The 17715-nt window shown below is 41.7% G+C and overlaps 1 protein-coding gene across 17 annotated transcripts in view; it reads left to right on the forward strand.

The window, feature by feature from the left end:
* MYOT (myotilin) overlaps positions 1–13835 on the forward strand; it is a 73990-nt gene extending 60155 nt beyond the window's left edge. For 16 of the 17 annotated variants that reach the window (XM_061617220.1, XM_061617216.1, XM_061617222.1 and 13 more), the window contains 6 exons: positions 3975–4021; positions 4731–4863; positions 10910–11117; positions 11673–11838; positions 12501–12634; positions 13230–13835. In XM_061617220.1, coding sequence (XP_061473204.1) covers positions 3975–4021; positions 4731–4863; positions 10910–11117; positions 11673–11838; positions 12501–12634; positions 13230–13405 — 864 coding nt within the window. In that variant the 3' untranslated portion in view covers positions 13406–13835. The remainder of the gene's footprint in view (positions 1–3974; positions 4022–4730; positions 4864–10909; positions 11118–11672; positions 11839–12500; positions 12635–13229) is intronic. The other variant, XM_061617221.1, reaches the window with a different exon arrangement.
* Positions 13836–17715: the final 3880 nt, after the last annotated feature.

Raw genomic sequence — 17715 nt, forward strand, 5'->3', positions numbered from 1 at the left:
CTGGAAAATCCAGTGAAGTAATCATGATTTCTCGTATACACCATTTATTGTGAAATGAACCGAATTATAAAATAAGGCAAGCATTACTATATAAGTACAGAGAAAATGTGACTATGTTCACTGTAACAGATGGGGTGCTCGTGCTTTTACTGTATGCCTCCTCAAATGTGGCCACGATAGCCTACCATAGCCAACAGTTCAAGGTTCTGTTTTGGTGTATAAAGCCCTATGCGGCTTGGGACCAGGATACCTGAAAGATCATCTTACCCCTTGTATACACAGTCAATCACTGCACTCTGCAGTTGAGGGCCTCCTGCAGATACCATCTTACCAGGAGGTCTGTTCCACACAACATAGGTAGCAGAACTTTAGTGTTGTGACACCTATCCTTTGGAATTCTCTCCCCTTGAATGTTAGAGGTGCCATATCTGTTATCTTTTTGGCACCTACTGAAGACCTTCCTCTGTCAACAAACTTTTTAAGTAAAGACCTTATCACAGTCTGCACCTGTGTTGGAATTGCTTTTAAAGATGTTTTTAAACCTTTTTTTTTTAAAAAAAGATGTTTTTAAAAGATGTTTTGTTTTAATGTGTTTGAAGTTGCTTTGTTTTAATGTGTTTTAAAGTCTTTTGTTTTTAAGATGTTTTAGAGTGTTTTTAGTGTTTTTGTTTGCCGCCCTGGGCTCCTTGAGGAGGAAAGGTGGGATATTAATTTAATAAATAAATAATAATAAACATAACACAGAGGCAGAAGTGAAGTGATAGTAAGAGAACAGGCAGAGCAAAGAGGCTGTAGGAGTAGTGCAGAAAATTGAATGCAGAAGGCAGATGGGGGGGTATTGGGCCACACTCTTTCACTGTGAGTATCCTATCTATATGAATGGCAACTGCAGATGCTTCCCTTTGTTCATACAATCAATGGAACAAATGAGTGGGGGTTGCACTTGCCATCTGCTGTTAGACTAATGGAATCTGGCTGAGTCAAGGGTAGGTCTGGCCCCACATAAGCAGTATTTGCTCCACTAACTTGTATAGAGAAAGTGGAAAGGCCTGTAACTGGAAATATGACTGGGGAAGGGGATGAGGTCCACATCTGTGGCCACAGTTAAATACCAGGTTGAGAATGTATTTCTTAGTATGCTTTGTCCTAGATGCTGTTGTCAGTAGCCTGTTCAGCTATTAGATGTACGGTTTCTTTCTGGCTGATTAGCATATCTGATACTATGGGCTGTAGCATGAGAGGGGAGACAAGCAATCCAGCCAGATCAACTCTTCTTGTTTAATGTCATTGCTTGTCACCAAGAGGATATCTTTATTTTTCTTGGGCTGCCTCCACTAAACAGTCATTTCACCTTCTGGTCTTTAACTTGCCTGGACTACTACCAGTAGTGGGTAAAGTGGTATGGCAATTAAACATGGGATAAATAACAAAGCCTCAGATCAAACGAACTATGCTTTTACTTAGGTTTTAGGAAGGCAACAAGTTAAAACAGTTTTTGAGACAAAAAAGTTAATTTTAGTAGTTACCCATTAAAACAAATAAAATAAGAGAGGAATGTATCCAGCTATGCCTATACTAGATGTTTTCATTACCAAGCCAATATTTATCGATTTGCATCCCTCCGTTCTGCTTCTGGGTGCCTTTTTGGTTTTCTTCTCTTCCATTCCTTTTTGTTGCAGTGCTCAGCTGCTCCCCAGCATTTCTAGTATTCCAGCTCCCTTAAAGGGTTTTCAGCCCTTTCCCTCTCAATGCAGCTGTTTAACTCTAGCTCTTCAAAATACTACCCTTCTTTCCTGAGTTTAATGGCATTGCAAGGCCCTATTACCATCACTCCTGGCTATAGTGTTGTGCCTCAGTTACAAGAGTTCATAGTCTTGTATTTCTCAAAACTTTCCCTAAAGTCTCTTAACACTGAACCCTGAAGATTTTGTCTTGAAAGGCTGCCCCCAAAGATAAATGTACAGTGTTCAAGTCATAAAGTTTATGAAGGAGAGGCTCTTTCATGACAGGCTACCCTTTCTTCTAGCTTGCTTTACTGTATATATATAATCTCCCCACCCCCCGCAATCTTTTACACAATCAGGATAGTAGAGTCTTGATTAAGCTTCTATTTCCCCTTAATTGCTAGGTTCCTAGGATGAACCTTTGACTCTCTTGTGCATAGTATCTCATTGCACAAAACTTTATGAGCAAAACATCCTTTTGTGCTTTTAACATTCCCGTGAGCTTTTGACCATCCTATACACAAGAGCTTTTAAAGCAAAAAGGAACCATTGTACAACCAAATACAGACACAAAATGGCTGAACATCCAATCCCTTCACAGTATAAAATATTGCCAGATACCATTGTCAGGACCCCTGCTGTGGTCTCCACCCTGTCTGGATCCCACCTAAGAGTCCTGGTCTCAACAGTTCTCTCACCGGCCCTAGCACAAATCTCTCAAGATCCCACTGCTAGGCACCACTACCTGTCACTCTCTGTAAACAATATTGCCTTGAGACTGTGCCTTCGTCTCCTCCTGGCTTATTGCTACTTTGTGTCTGGGTGCACTTGCAGGCCACAACCCCTCTGTATCTTTGTGCCTATAAAGATTACAGCCCTGGGTTGGTTTGGATACCTGATGATGTTACGCTATCTCTTCACTGCTGCCACCATTGAAATGGCTTCCCCTCCTTGGTGTATGTCCTGCCCACCCTTCCAGTCTGTGAAACCCAGCCAAGGATCAGGCGTTTTGGTAAACCAAGAACTATTTATTTATTTACACAGGGAATAACAAGATTACTTAAAGGTTCAGTCAACAAGCGTGTGGTTTCATAAGATGCGTTACTCTATATTTCTTAGTCATAGATAACCTGCCTCACTACCTGCCTAAATCCAATCCACCCAACAATCCTCTCCAAAAACCCGTCTCAGAACTCCAACCCTCTCACAACTGTCATCCTCCCATTTATACCTTCAGACATCCAGATGCTTAGCCAATCATCAAACACTCATCAACATTCTAACCCATGTACTCCCCCCTCTCACTCAGTCTACTTCCACATATATTTATTTATTTATTGCACTTGTATACTGCCCCATAGCCAAAGCTCCCTAATAAACCCGCACTTACCATATTTACAGTGTTATATTTACAGGGGCATCACAACCATCTTCTAAAATACTAGCCAATATCAAGGTGTAGAAAAATGTAAGTACCTATGTTAGATGGTTTATGAGATTAATCTAGTGTCTCTAGATTACTAAACCAGTGTTCCAAAATCATATCATATGTGAAAAAGGTGACACAGTGATTATCGTACTATGATGGATATTGGAGTCCTTCGAACTGTTAGTGCTGCATTTCCTATAATTAACTGTCCTCATTGCTAAAATGTCAGGAATGCCACTGTGCCTTAATTATACCTTGTATCGAATTCAATTACATCTGTTCTTCAAAATGCTAAAATGAGTCATATTAGGGAAGGTAAAAAAAAAGCACCATTTGCCTATTAAAGTCTATGCAATTTGGTTGAAAAGTTGTTGGAAAGCTTAGTTAGCTTCAGCACTGTGATCTAATAAGGAAAATATTTTCCAGCTTAAGACTTGTTGATTGCCATTGGTACCCTTTTATGCGTGCACAACAGTGTGCTCTTGCCAATACTTTACTTCTATTCCTGGTCAGCTGAAGGACACTGTGTCTCTAGCTCCCATTTCAGATATTCCAGTGGGATAATAGCCCTCCCCCAACAAAAGCTACATGTTTGCCAAAATATTCTGGACCAATGGAACAAACTGTGTCATTCCCTGTGGCAAATGACTCCTGATGGCTTACGATGGTGACTTTGGGAGATCAGTTTCTTTATATTCCATAATAGAATGTGCTTGTGATTTTAAATTAGCAGTTTGCTTCTCCAGCAAGTTTAAACCAGCCTGTCATAATTGTCCAAGATTAAAGCAGTGATAACCTTTCTCTCTTAACTTTTGCAACAGCAGAACTTGGAAAGCACACGACTGCAAGTTCCTACAGCACAAGTAAGGTAGGCATTGTCTATCGTCAAGTGTATTCTGTAAGACTTAATCTAAATTGTAAACATTGACTGTGTGAACTGCTACATCTAATGAACTTCGCCGAACACCTTAACTAAAGCAGCATTACTGACGTAGCTGGCAGGATATCAATGGCCCAGTCATTGGGAGTCAGTAGCCCTGTACAATCATTCTCCCCTCACACAATTGCCATGTCCTTCCTCTTCCTTTGCATCTCCATCACCTGGCCCAGCTGCCCTTCACATGTTGAAAGCCTGAAGCAGGAAGCCTGCTCTGTGTATAGGCACCCTGCTGTCCTCCATCATACTCATGTGAAGGCAGATGCCTTTAATAGGGATAGAGTGTTTAAATTGTATACTTTGATGCATGCAATTGTTTCTAAGATCAGTTAAACCTTTAGAGAAGCATATTGTAATTTATTCAGTCTGACCTTAAGGGGAGACTGTGTAAGGCATAATATACTGTATCAAATATCATGCATCCAAAGATAGGAGCTGTCGTGTGAAATACATACAAGTTATCCTCTTCAACACAGTCCTGAATAGTCACAAAACTAGAAATACAATTTTCTCCCCTGGGAACTATTCTCACTAGGTTATCATGTAATGGAACTATTAATATATGCTTGTGGTGGGTGTGCAGGTGAAATGGGGGGTTATTAAAGAGATACTTTATTGCCATTTTAATGTGCACTTGTAGGAGTAGGCCATCTTCAAGAGGAGAGAGGAGTGAACAAGAGTCAATCCAGGAGAAATTCTTTCAACCACGTTTCTTGCAAGTGCCTGGAGACATAACCGTTGAAGAAGGAAGATTTTGCAGGCTTGATTTCAAGGTAACAGATGATTCCTAGCCCCTTTCAGTACAGCTGCCCATGTAATAGATTTGTTGGATCAGACTAGGGATGGAATCCTCTCCTTTTTTATGTTTGTTTTTTAAGTGTGGCCCCTCTGGTGGTCATTAACGAGCCAATTCCTTTTTCGTCCAATATCTTCATTTTTCTGATCTCATCCGATTTTTTTTTGCTTTGCAGAGAATTACTGATAAAATATTATAATCGCTATTTTTTCACAAGCCTCCACTGGTATTGATCCTTATTCTGAACTTTGTCATGATTGTCTGTTTACATCCTTTTCAAGTGCACTGCAGAGCAGACAGATTAAGGCAGATAATCAAGTCAGTGTCTTCCCCCCTGTTGCTTACAGTCAACACCTCATTCCCTCCTGCTGCTTTCTGCCTGTCAGTTGCAATCAATGCTTCATTGACATCAGTGAAAGAGAATACACATTTGAAGAGCTCACATAGAAAGTAGAGCAATAAAAGTATCACTCATGCTATCCTTGATTTCAGAGCGATTAAAAAAACAAACAAATAGGAGAAAAAGAATGAATCAGAAGCCAGGTGTGGAGAGTTGCTACTTCAAAATTCTCTACACAAAGTTAGATAATATCAGAAATAATAATTAATCCAATGGCAAATCCAATTATTGCAGAAATGGAGCCCATTGCTAGATCAGACTAAGATCCAGCATTCTGTTTCTAACTGTGGTCAGTCTGATGGTTCCTAGAAGCTCACCAATGGAGCATAAAGATAATATACTTCCGTTGTTTTTTCCCCAAGCATCTGAAATTTGGAGGTATACTGTGTCTGATCATGGAAGTCTACACTCTCCATGAATCTGTCTAATCTTTTTAAAAGTTGTCTAAACTGCTGTCCAGCGCTGTATCTTCTGATAACACATTCTATCAGTTAATTATGGAATTCCATTAAGAGGGATTTAGGATATGGCTAAAAGCTTTCCTGATTATCCATTGTATAATTGTGCAAAGTTTTGGAGCAGTATATCTTCTGTAAACCAGGTGCCTATTGCAGTTTTGACTTTTGCTGTAGCTGGTAACCTCTATGGAAATGAGAGCCAAGGCATAATTTTGTCAACGTTCTTGTGACTTTGTAGCTTTTTTTTTTTGCACTTGCATGTTGACAAAATCTGCTAATGAGCAGAAAGTTCTGTAAGGTTTTGCAGCCCACTGAACATTATACTAACAGAGCAGGCAATGTGGCTCTGGCTTCCTGGCCTAGTTTGGATGATCAGATATCCTATGTGACCTAGTTTTGCATCATGCAATTTCTTTCATATGGCTTATGTCACACCTCTATGTGTTATACATATTTTCTCTTTTGTGAGTAGAAACTACTGTCTTGCTGTTCCTCTACCTAAGGTTTTCTTTTAAAATCTATTTTAAACAGTTGCAGCACTAGGGGGACTGAGGAAGACCTGCCCTGGGAGTAAGTATCTGAGCATCTGGGTGCTTGCTGCTTGCTCCTTTGGGTTGCTGTCTTTGGAAACAGCTGAAGTCCCTGGTAAGTGCTGCAAGGACTGGGACTCCCTGCCTGACCCTGGCTCCAGAGAGAGGCTGCAGTTAATCATGCAGCCTCTTGCATGAGCTCCTGGCTGGGTCAGGAGGCATAAAAGCCCAACTGCCCTTGAGCGGTGGGTCTGCCGCCGGAGGGGTTGCCACTGAAGGGGTGACACCAAAGAGGATTGCCCCTTGGGGAGCCCCTTAGGGAGTCCCGAAGGCACAGGTGCTACCCTCTTCTATTTCTTTCTTTCATTTTTCTAACCAATCTGGAGATTGTGTAGTGGGGAGGGCGTGTGGCTCATGTGTAGTTCCTGCACATGGTCTGCCCCCAGAGACTAATGAAATCCACTGGATTCCTGAATGTCCTGGGGGAGTTCCCAGTAGATAGAGCAGGTGTCCCTGTTGAACGTCTTGTCACGCTGTGGAACAGTGGGGCACGGTGGGCTCTTGACACGGTTGCCCCCGAGTGCCGTCTTTGGCATTGTGGAACTCTGTTTGCACCTTGATACACCAGTGAGTTAAGGGCAATGAAACAGGCTGGACGATGGCTAGAACACAAATGGCGAAAGATTTGCTATGAGGCTGATCAGGTACTGTTGGGCCTCAGCTCCTCTGCGGGGGCCAGGAAGGGGGAAGGCATGAGTTTCAGGGTCCCCAGCTGTCAGAAGGAGCAGTAGATCCAGGAGTTGTTGAGTCTCCGCAGGATAGGGGATGTGGGAATGAGTTGGAGCCAGGGTCAGTTCCCACAGATGGTGCGCTCTTTGAAGAACAGCGTGCCCCACCCCCAGACCAAGATGAGGAGCCGTTGGAAGTTGCTCCGGAGGGCGCGCTCCCTCCCCCTCTGCCTAGCAGTTCTCGGGAGGCGGCAGGAGAGCCTCCTCCCCCTGACATTGAGCCTGTTGCCGAGGCCCTTTCGGACGAGCCATTGGACGCCCGCCCCCAGTCACCCCATGCTCATCGTCGCGAGAAACGGACGGGTCAGAGGCAGGACTTGAGAAGGAGTCAGAGATTAAGATCAAGGACTTTCCCTACTTAAACCTGTGGCTCCAGGGGAGAAGCTGCTGAATCAACTTTCTTTATACGTTGCAGAGCATGTCTAGAGTGCAGCTAGGGAATTCTAATGAGTTAGTTTAGTGCTCTCTATGAAATGTACTGCTTTTGATGTATCTATTACTCTAATAAAATAAGAATTAATTACACCTGCATCTCAGCCTCGTGGATCCCACTCTGAATGGGACAGGTACGAGTAAAACATCATAACCGTGCCTACAGTGTGGCAGTGAGGGTGGCAAAGAAGGCCCACTTCTCTGCCTCCGTCAAATCCTAAGTAGCCATCCAGTGGAGCTTTTCCGTATTGTCAGGGGTCTGTTGACATCAACTCCAGGAAATGGAGTTTTAGACTCTTCAGAGGCCCACTGTGAATTGCTTGCAAGGCACTTTGAGGGTAAAGTTGCTCACCTCCATAGTAGTCTTGATGCCCCATCCACATCTACTGTAGTCCAGAATGAGATGTCCAGTGCAATGTCTGCTGCAATGTCTTGGGAACGGTTTCAGTTGATGCGGCCTGATGACGTAGGTAAGGTGCTTGAGATGATGCAGCCAGCAACGTGTCCTCATGTCCCTTGCCCTTCTTGGCTTATTAAAGCTTGCCAAGGGGGTTTGACCGAGTGGATCCAGGGTGTGGTCAACACATCATTGCGGGAGGGAGTGGTTCCAGCCGCCCTGAAAGGCGGTGATCCTACTGCTCCTGAAAAAGCTCACCCTTGACCCATTGGTCTGCAACAATTACTGACCGACCGGTGCAAATACCCCCTTCTTAGGGAAGATGACTGAGAAGGTCATGGCACAGCACTTGCAAGTATTCTTGGATGAAACAGATTATCTTGATCCATTCCAGTCTGGGTTCAGGCCTGGTTATGGGACTGAATCTGTGTTGGTCACCCTGATGGATGACCTTTATCGGCAGAAGGACAGAGAGAGTGCGACCCTGTTACTCTTACTTGATCTCTCAGGAGCTTTTGATACCATTGACCATGGTATTCTTCTGGGCTGACTTAGTGAAATGGATATAGGAGGCACTGTTTGAGAGCCGTTCCGATCCTATCTCCAAGGTCATTTTCAGGGAATTGCTGTCTTTTGGTCCCTGGGTAGTTGTGCTGTGGGGTGCTGCAGGGTACTATCTTGTTCCCCATGCTGTTTAACATCTATATGAAGTCCTTGGGAGTGGTTGTCAGCTAGCAGTACGCTGATGAAACCCAGCTCTATTTCTCTGTAACATCTGAATCGGGAGAGGCCATGTAAGCCCTGGACCGCTGCCTGGACTTGGTGGTGGGCTGGATGAGGGCCAATAAGGTCAGTCTGAATCCTAGCAAGACGGAGATGCTGTGGGTTGGTGGTTCCCGAGTTCAGATAATTGGTCAATTGCCTGCTTTGGATGGGGTCGTACTCCCTCTGAGAGAGCAGGTCCATAATCTGGGGGTGCTTCTGGATCCATCTTTGTCGCTAGAGGCCCAGGTGACCTCAGTGGCTAGGAGTGCCTTTTACCAGCTTTGGCTGGTAAGACAGCTGCAGCCGTTTCTGGACCAGGATAGCCTGGTCACTGTTGTCCATGCACTGGTAACCTCTAGGCTCGATTACTTTAATGGGCTCTATGTTGGGCTGCCCAGAAGCTGCAGCTAGTGGAAAATGTGGCAGCGAGACTGCTCACTGGGGCAGGGTATCGCCAACATGTCACCCTGCTGCTGAAAGAATTGCACTGGCTGCCCATTTGCTACTGGGCCAAGTTCAAGTTTCTAGTCTTGGTGTACAAAGCCCAATACAGCTTGGGACCAGGATACCTGAAAGACCGTCTTATCCCTTATATACCCAGTAGATCACTGCGCTCTGCAGGTGAGGGCCTCCTGCAAATACCATCTTATCAGGAGGTAGGTTCCACACAACATAGGAAACACGCCTTTAGTGTGGCAGCACCTGCCCTGTAGAATTCCCTCCCCTTAAATATTAGACAGGTGCCATATCTGTTATCTTTTCGGCACCTATTGAAGACCTTCGTCTTTCAACAAGCCTTTCAAGTTGAGACATTATCCCAATCTGCTTCTGTGTTGGAATTGCTGTTTTCAAGCCTTTTTTTTAACAATATGTTTTTAACCTTTTTTAAAGATGTCTTGAAAGCTTTTCAAAAAATGTTTTTAAAGATGTTTTGTTTTAATGTATTTTAAAGTCTGTTTTTATGATGTTTTAAAGTGTTTTTAGTGCTTTTGTTTGCCACCCTGGACTCGTTCTGGGAGGAAGGGCGGGATATAAATCAAATGATAGATAGGTAAATAAATAAATTTTAAGTCCTAGAAAATTGAATGGGCCAATATTAAATTGTAAAGCCATTACAGCTACTCTGCATACGTCATACCTGACTCAATCCACAAAATTTAAATATGGCAAATTTTGCAATGTTACAGTCTTTCATAGACAATGTGGAATGAACTTAGCTGCTTTCTTCTTTATATGTTAAAAATCGGTACACAGAAGACATGTGGTGCACACGTTGGTCACAATGTGTGCAATGATTCTACATGTACATGTTGGTAAGCCATGATTTCTAAAACATTACAATCTACATGCATTCATTCTATACTGAAGTACTTTACAGGGCATGCAAGCAATTAATTTTTATGTGGAGGTGGGCTGTCAAACCTAATCATAACCATTTTGTCTAGTATAAAATTATGTACAAGCCTCTCAAAATTTAAATAAGGAAAAGTGAGAGCCTGAAGTATGAACTGCAAGAAATACAATATTCTCTTTCCATCTCAGTACTTCTCCACACAAGTGATTGTGGGTATAGCGCACATAACTTCTTCCGCTGAACTGATTCAAAATGCTGGCATGGAACTAGTCAAAATGCCACCTCCTGGTCTAATAAACACATATCTAAAAGCTGAGCAGATCGAGGGGAATAACTGACTGTGGGTGAAGGAAGTGCAAAAGCCATTTCATTTTTCAGATAATGCTTTCCACACTGACTTTGTCCTAGAGCAGAGGTGGTGAACCCACAGGCCAGATTTGCCTGGCAGAAGTGCAGGAGGCTGTCGGAAGAGTGTTGCTACCTGCCTGAATGTGTGGTTGGGTGCCTGGCTGGCTTTCTATATGTGTATGTGCGAGTAAATGTGCACTGGACTTGGCCATACTAGTGTGCAGCCCTTGGAGAGCTGGTTCACTGGCATGTAAACCTTGGGCCAAAAAAGGTTGGCCACCCTGGTGCTAGAGCAAGGAGTGCTGGATGGGAAAGGTTCAAGTTTCTGTGAGCATAAAGTGTAGTAGGTAGGCTTGAGCCAATCATCTCTTGCCTAATCTACTTCACAGGATTGTTGAAAATAAAATAGCAGAATAAAAATGTAATAAACAAAGCATCAAATGAAGAGTAAAGAATGCTCCCATGCAGACTTGCCCTTGGACATGAACTATAGTACCACAATACCTTTATGCTGAAACTATCCCGAGTATCTGCTGTCTTTCTCCCTGCAGGTCAGCGGGCTACCAACTCCAGATGTGGCATGGTACTTAAATGGAAGACTAGTTCACCCAGATGACTTTCATAAAATGATTGTATCTGAAAAAGGCTTCCACTCATTCATTTTTGAAGCAGTCCGGGTCTATGATGCAGGAACATGGGAGTGTGTGGCTTTTAACCGTGCTGGAGAAACTTCCTTTACAGTAAAGCTAGATGTCACTGGTATGAGAGAGCTTTGGCTATTTTGAAACCATTCTTGGTTTTTTTAACCAATGCATTCGAATATGAAAATCCTTTCCTTACATGTTCTCTACTAAAGGCTGTCTGTAAAGAACTTCTCTGATTCAAGATGTTAACATTTTTAAATGACAGTGACATAGATCTTATACTTGGTGGGTTTTTAAAAAAGAAATTTCCAGGTGTCATCCATGGTGATGGGGTTTCCAATTCTACTGAAAGCAGGAAAGCACTTCTTAGCCACAATACGTGTGGGCAAGAGCTGCTGTCCTACCCCTATTCTGTTGGGCACAGTGCCAACATGCACTGTACAGCTGATATGTATATACTCTCACTGATAGTGAAATCAATTGGAAGACCATGCTAACGTAGGAGCTTCTAGTATGCACTGAGGCATCAGAGTTCAGAATGGAGCTACTGCAAACCATGTGTATCACACATCACGCTGTCCAGGATATATCTTCTATTTGCCTTTCCTTTAGTCTCTCATGGCTATAACGTGCCTTTCCCATTTTTTTAAAAAAATCTTTCTCTCTCTAGCACGAGAACATCAGAAAGCCCCAACTTTCATCTTTAAACCACAAAGCACAAGAGTTTATGAGGGGGATTCAGCCAGAATTGAATGCCAAGTGTCTGCTATCCCCCCACCACAGATCTACTGGAAGAGAAATAATGAAATGGTACAGTTTAATACAGACCGAATCAGGTAGGTATCCCTCTTGGCTTTTCAGGAGTTAGGATTGAATCAAATTCTGTTGGTGGGTTTAGTTGAAGGATTACAAACACTGCTTTGATGTTCAGTACCTTTGCTGGGGCTCAGCTCATTGGGAAAAATTGCTTAAGTTCTCAACTTCATTACTCTTCCACAAAAAAATCTTTTTGGAAAGATTGGCTTATGATCTGTGGTGTGGAAGAGCATATCTACTTTAAGAGATCAAAAACAGGATAGAGTGGAATCTAGAGAAAGCGTCTTTGAAGGCGACTGGGAATCTGCAAAGTATCAGAAATTGCTGGGACCTAGGCAGTGAGATGGGGTATGCAACATAAGGGCTTGCTTACATGGCCCAATACTGTACAGCAGTGCCCATGAGGCTACAACCTTGCTGAAGCTAAGCAAGTCTGGTCAGTGTCTGAATGGGTGACCTCCTGGGAAGTACATGCCTGCCACCTTGAGTTCCATGATGGAAAAAAGGAAGAATATAAATGTAAGCAACTAGAAGATATGTCACTGGCTTAGAAACACCTAACAATGCTTAACAAGAATGGTTTATATAAAATGTATGGTCTTAAGGGCGGGGGAGGAGTGCAACTTGTTCTCAAAGTTTTTGTTTGTCCAGATCAGAGAGATCCATTTTTCTCATTCCCTAGTATGTTTCATGATACCTCTGGAAAGGTTTGCTTACTGATCCACAATGTAAATAAGAAAGATGCTGGTTGGTACACAGTGTCCGCAGTCAATGGGGCAGGAGTGGCAACGTGCCATGCCAGATTGGATGTCGCTAGTAAGTACATCCCTTTTTTTCCTCAAAGAGATGTGAATGTAGATGTATTTGTACCTGCAGCTTCCTTGAGAACATATAATGCATTATTTTACTGTGTTGCGTACACACCCACTAGGGGAGCCTATTCCCTCAGGGCTGAATTTGCTATTGCTACCTTCCTGGCTAAAATACAAGAATGGCAATGTTCTACTTCTGGCCATCTTGATTTGTACATGGGGGTAGAAGGGCCATATTTTATTTTCTGTTTGTTTACACTTGCTTAACATTTGATATGACCCAAGTAACAGTCCTATTCAGTTAGATGAACCTATGCCAATTTGAAATGAGTAAGTTTGAGGCAGGCTTAACTCTGCATACTGTTGGACTGAACATGTACAAGATAAACGGTATTGCTACACAAAAGTAAGTAGTAGCATTCCCCAAACTCCTTTATGCATCTTGTGGGTACTACAGATGATCTTGCCTTTTGATACAGCAAGCTCAAATGGGGGGGACTTCATTTGATTGTACTGTAGCTCTTCTGTCCCTCTTTTTTAAACAAACTTATTTTAAACAATCTGAATTATTACTGTTCATTTTTAAAAATCTATTTCAGTTCACACATACAAGCCACTTCCAAATCCAAAACTACTGAAGGTACGACCAACTTTTAGCAAATACTTGGCACTCAATGGCAAAGGTCTGGATGTGAAACAAGCTTTCTTCCCTGATGAAGGAGAGTTTCAGCGTATGGCAGCACAGTCTGGACTCTATGAAAGTGATGAACTTTAACAGACAACAAGGAAGAGAATTTCTCTTGTTCTTGCAACAGACAATTATGAACAGCACATAGATGCAATTAAGGAGTTGTTATGCTGATAAGCAGACATGCCTAATATATTTTATTTATAACTTAACTTCTGCTCTTACTTCCTGCTGTTGTGATTTAACTAAGACTGATTTTTACAAATGTGTGTGACTGTAGCAGAAGGAAATTCAAATGTTTGTATTTTTAATTTTAAAGGCCAAGAAGGCCAGTGGATGATCATGAAAGTGCAGTTGATTTGAATGCATCTAGATTCAGGCACAAGGTGTTTATTTGTACTGCTTTGTTAATATCACTCCCCATAATATTACAATTTCTGCTGGCTGACTACTAAACATAACCTGAGTGTTTTTAATGTAAGTTTTATGTCTGATGCAAATAAAAATTTAAATACAAGGCTTGCCACATGAATCATCTTTTTGTGAGGTTTATTAATTACATGAGCTTTGGGTATTCCCTACTGGAAAAATATGCAACATCATCATAACAGGACTTGTCTAAAAAAAAAAAGAAATTGTCACTCTAGTATTTGGTTAAATGTCAGACAAATGAGTTCTTCAAAAAAAAGTCTGAAGCAACTGCACTACTACCACTGTGTCATAAATAGTATAGCACTTTGAAGATTTATTTATTACATTTGTATCCCACCCTTCCTCTCAACGGAAAATGTCAAAATGTTAACATGGTTTGGCTTAAGCACAACATACAAACCTTCCCACCCCCTTTCAAGGCCTTATAAGAAATTTCATAGATATTTGATACTGGTATTTGGGATCAAATCCTAGTGGGACCCTCAAGGGCAGGTACTAAAACCACATAAAAGCACAAGTAAGCACTCCTTTAAGCCATGAAAAATAGTGTACTTTTCATAACTTTCAGAGTGAAAAACAGCAGCAATAGTTCCAATTATACCTGAGAAGTGCTTTGTCTCATAAGACAATGTGTGGCAGGCTTCCCTAAGGAAGGTGTTTCACAAGAAGATCCTATGACTAAAAAGCCTCTGTTTTTAGAGCCATCCAAAGGGCAGAGAAATCCAGAATTTTTTTCCTGATCCTGAGCCCCAGGAAGATTTTGATATGAGAAATGGTCTGTAGAGGCTTCACTATGCAGCTTTCTTACTGTTGCTGCTGTAATATATAGTGCTGGTGGCCATCACTTGGTTCTGTACACTACAGAAGAGTTTACACACCAGCTGCTATGAGAAACAAGTGCTGCTTTGAAAATCTTAATTCAAGTCAGAAAAATCATGGAGTGAATACTACATATTATGGTAGGAGAGGAAATTAGGCATCAGAGGGAAGCTGTTTCAAACAGCATTTGTGTAATGGTAATGAGGCAACAAATGGCAGGACAGCTAAAAAGTCTTGGTAGAACATCCCCAAAGACTCTGATATTCAGAAATTTTAAAAGGCAGGTATACTGGATAGCAGAACTTTGGACATGGGGGGGAAAGGCTGGATGGTGGTATTGAAGTGTTTACAACTCTACCAGCACCTTGCTTTTTGAGAACCTTACTAGCTCTTCTTGATAATGCCAAAATCTTTACCTAAAACGCTGGTTTCGCTGTAGTAAGTTTTGACGCTGAGTGCAGTAGAGGAAGTTTCCTGCAAATTGTGTAAGCAAAGTCTAGGTGATCTAATACTGTTGTATTTGGGTTCTAATAATACCTTGCAAGATTATAATATACAGAGTTTTAATAATGTTTCAGAACCCTTTTTCTTATTTGAGGCTGTGTGATTTGGCTTGTAAGATGCATTTAAAGTACCAGTCTTCAGTGTAGCATACCTAAAATGAGGGTTCTCTTTGTAAATGAGTGCTTTAGTTTGAAGGTCATGCTTATTGTCTTCCTACCTTTTCCCCACTGATGAGTCATATATAGATTCCTTGGAAAAGGAAGTGGGATATTTCCAACAATCTATTAATGAAGAATTTGGGGGGAAAAAAGTGAGATACCTAAGCTGAGACTTGTGGGTCTTTTCTCAAAGACAACTATTTCAAAATTAGGCTTCTGCAACAAAATGGAGTGTTCCTTTTCAGGATTCTAGCCGTTCCATTTCATCTCCCCTTTCCCCCTCCCCAAATCTGTCAGCATTCTGTGCCCACAAAGCATGCTCATAGGCTATTCTGGTATTTCTCTTTCTCCATTTAGGGTCTTCTCCCTCCTTTTGAGGAATGGGGACAGATACATCAGATACATTAAATTTGTCAATTTCTCCATTGGTATATATAGGCAGCTCTCTTCTGGCCCTGGAAACATTGAAAAAAAGCTTCTTGGTGTGAACCATGAAATGACTTATGTGAAATGGTTCTTCCTACAGTTTTTATATATTTTTCTGTCCTCCTAGTCAAACCACTCTGTTCTTTTCCCATCCCCTCAGTCTCTCAGCACTTCATCATACTACAGAGTTATTATGGGGCTGGTGTTTTTTTTGAGGGGGGACAAGTTTTTTTCTGAAGATATTTTTTTTTGTATTTCTGCATACCTTTGGGTTAACCTGAGTCTACCAGTACTCTTCTCTTGTGTTGCGTGTAGTTTTGGCTACATAAGCATGAACACAGGAATATTCAAATTAGTATGTCAGTTAAGGTATATACTGTACATAACATACTACATAACCATATAATAAAAACCTTTCTAAAAAAATACAACCAATGCTTAAAGCAAAACTTAGCAACAAGAGTAAAAGATGTCAAACATTAAAACTTGCAATAATGATGATAGGTATTACACATTAAAAGCTCAACAAAATGTGTATTATGCTTTTAAAATTTATAAACTGTATAAAGTGGGATTGTACATACCATAATAGGATAGGGCAATAATTCCATTCTAGTGAGAATGTTTGAAAAAAATTGAGCTAACTGTGAACTGTTTAATTTATTGACTGAACACTACGTAAGTTCTGTGTGTGTTCTCTGAGTGCCTCTCTCACACCCAAGAGCATAATATGTAATTGTGTGTCTAAGAATATGTAATTGTGTGTCTAAGGCTGCAATCCAACACATGCCTACTCAGAAATAAACTTTATTATCCCAGGTAAGTGTGTGTTGAATTGCAGCCTACATCATGCCATCTGAATTCTCAAAGTACAGAAACAATGTGTATCTGAAGCCATGTGCCAAATAAGGTGGAGTGACAAAATGAATATGCTGTCCAATGACTTACAATAATATAACAGACTGCCTTCAAGTCGATCCCAACTTATGGCGACCCTCTGAATAGGGTTTTCATGGTAAGCAGTATTCAGAGGGGGTTTACCATTGCCTTCCTCTGAGGCTGAGAGGCAGTGACTGGCCCAAGGTCACCCAGTGAGCTTCATGGCTGTGTGGGGATTTGAACTCTGGTCTCCCAGATCGTAGTCTGACACCTTAACCACTTTGCCACACTGGCTCTCAGTCCAATGACTTAGTTTGACACAAATTTATATAGGTGAGATAATTCTAATTTAGGTTTGTATAAGCCTGGTTCACATATAAGAAAATTTGTCACTGTGGATTGACCCAACTAGACTCAGGAATCCAACCACATGAAACAATAGCTCACATGAGCCTGAAGTCTGAGCACTAGTTTCAGACTTCATAGTTATACAATTCACTGCTGCAAAATAGCAGTTGTAATAGGATGCTGGGACTCAGATATTCCTATTTATGAGTCTGCCTCTAGGGATGCTTGGGACGTGGAGATACTTTCAAATACCTAAAGCAGCTCCATTTGCTCTCCCACCTGCCCTACTTAGGTACTTGTTATTAAAGTTAGAAGTGAGTTCAGTAAGTGATTTCTGAACGCTTAAAAATTCAGAAAGGAGAAAAACTGAACAGATGACTCAAAATTACATAATGAAAAAAGGACTTTTCAAGAAAGTAGGCATATCCTTGTTCTTACGTCTTAAAAAGATGTTAATATTTTAGAGTTAAGTGACAATCTGAGACATCCACATCAATTAACCTCACTATATTACCCTGGCAGCATGAAAATGACTTCCAACTCCAGACCTTCCCAGGATTAAATATAGCATGTCTCTGAATACCTGTTGCCGGGAGTCACAAGCAGAGCAAGGGTAACTCAGGTCCTGCTTGCTGGCTTTCCATAGGGATCTGGTTGGCTGCTATGAGGAAAGGATGCTGCTGGGTTATTGTGGGCCTTTGGCCTGATCCAGCAAGCTCCTCTGACCTTCCTAAGGCAGTCCTGGACTCCTGTAACTTTCACTGATGAGGTTGGAATTTCAGCAGGTGGAGGTGCTGCTTTAAGCGAGCAAAAGCCCCACTTATGGAAATT

Source organism: Rhineura floridana, chromosome 3 (genome assembly GCF_030035675.1).
Source record: "Rhineura floridana isolate rRhiFlo1 chromosome 3, rRhiFlo1.hap2, whole genome shotgun sequence".
In the NCBI taxonomy this organism is placed as follows: domain Eukaryota; kingdom Metazoa; phylum Chordata; class Lepidosauria; order Squamata; family Rhineuridae; genus Rhineura; species Rhineura floridana.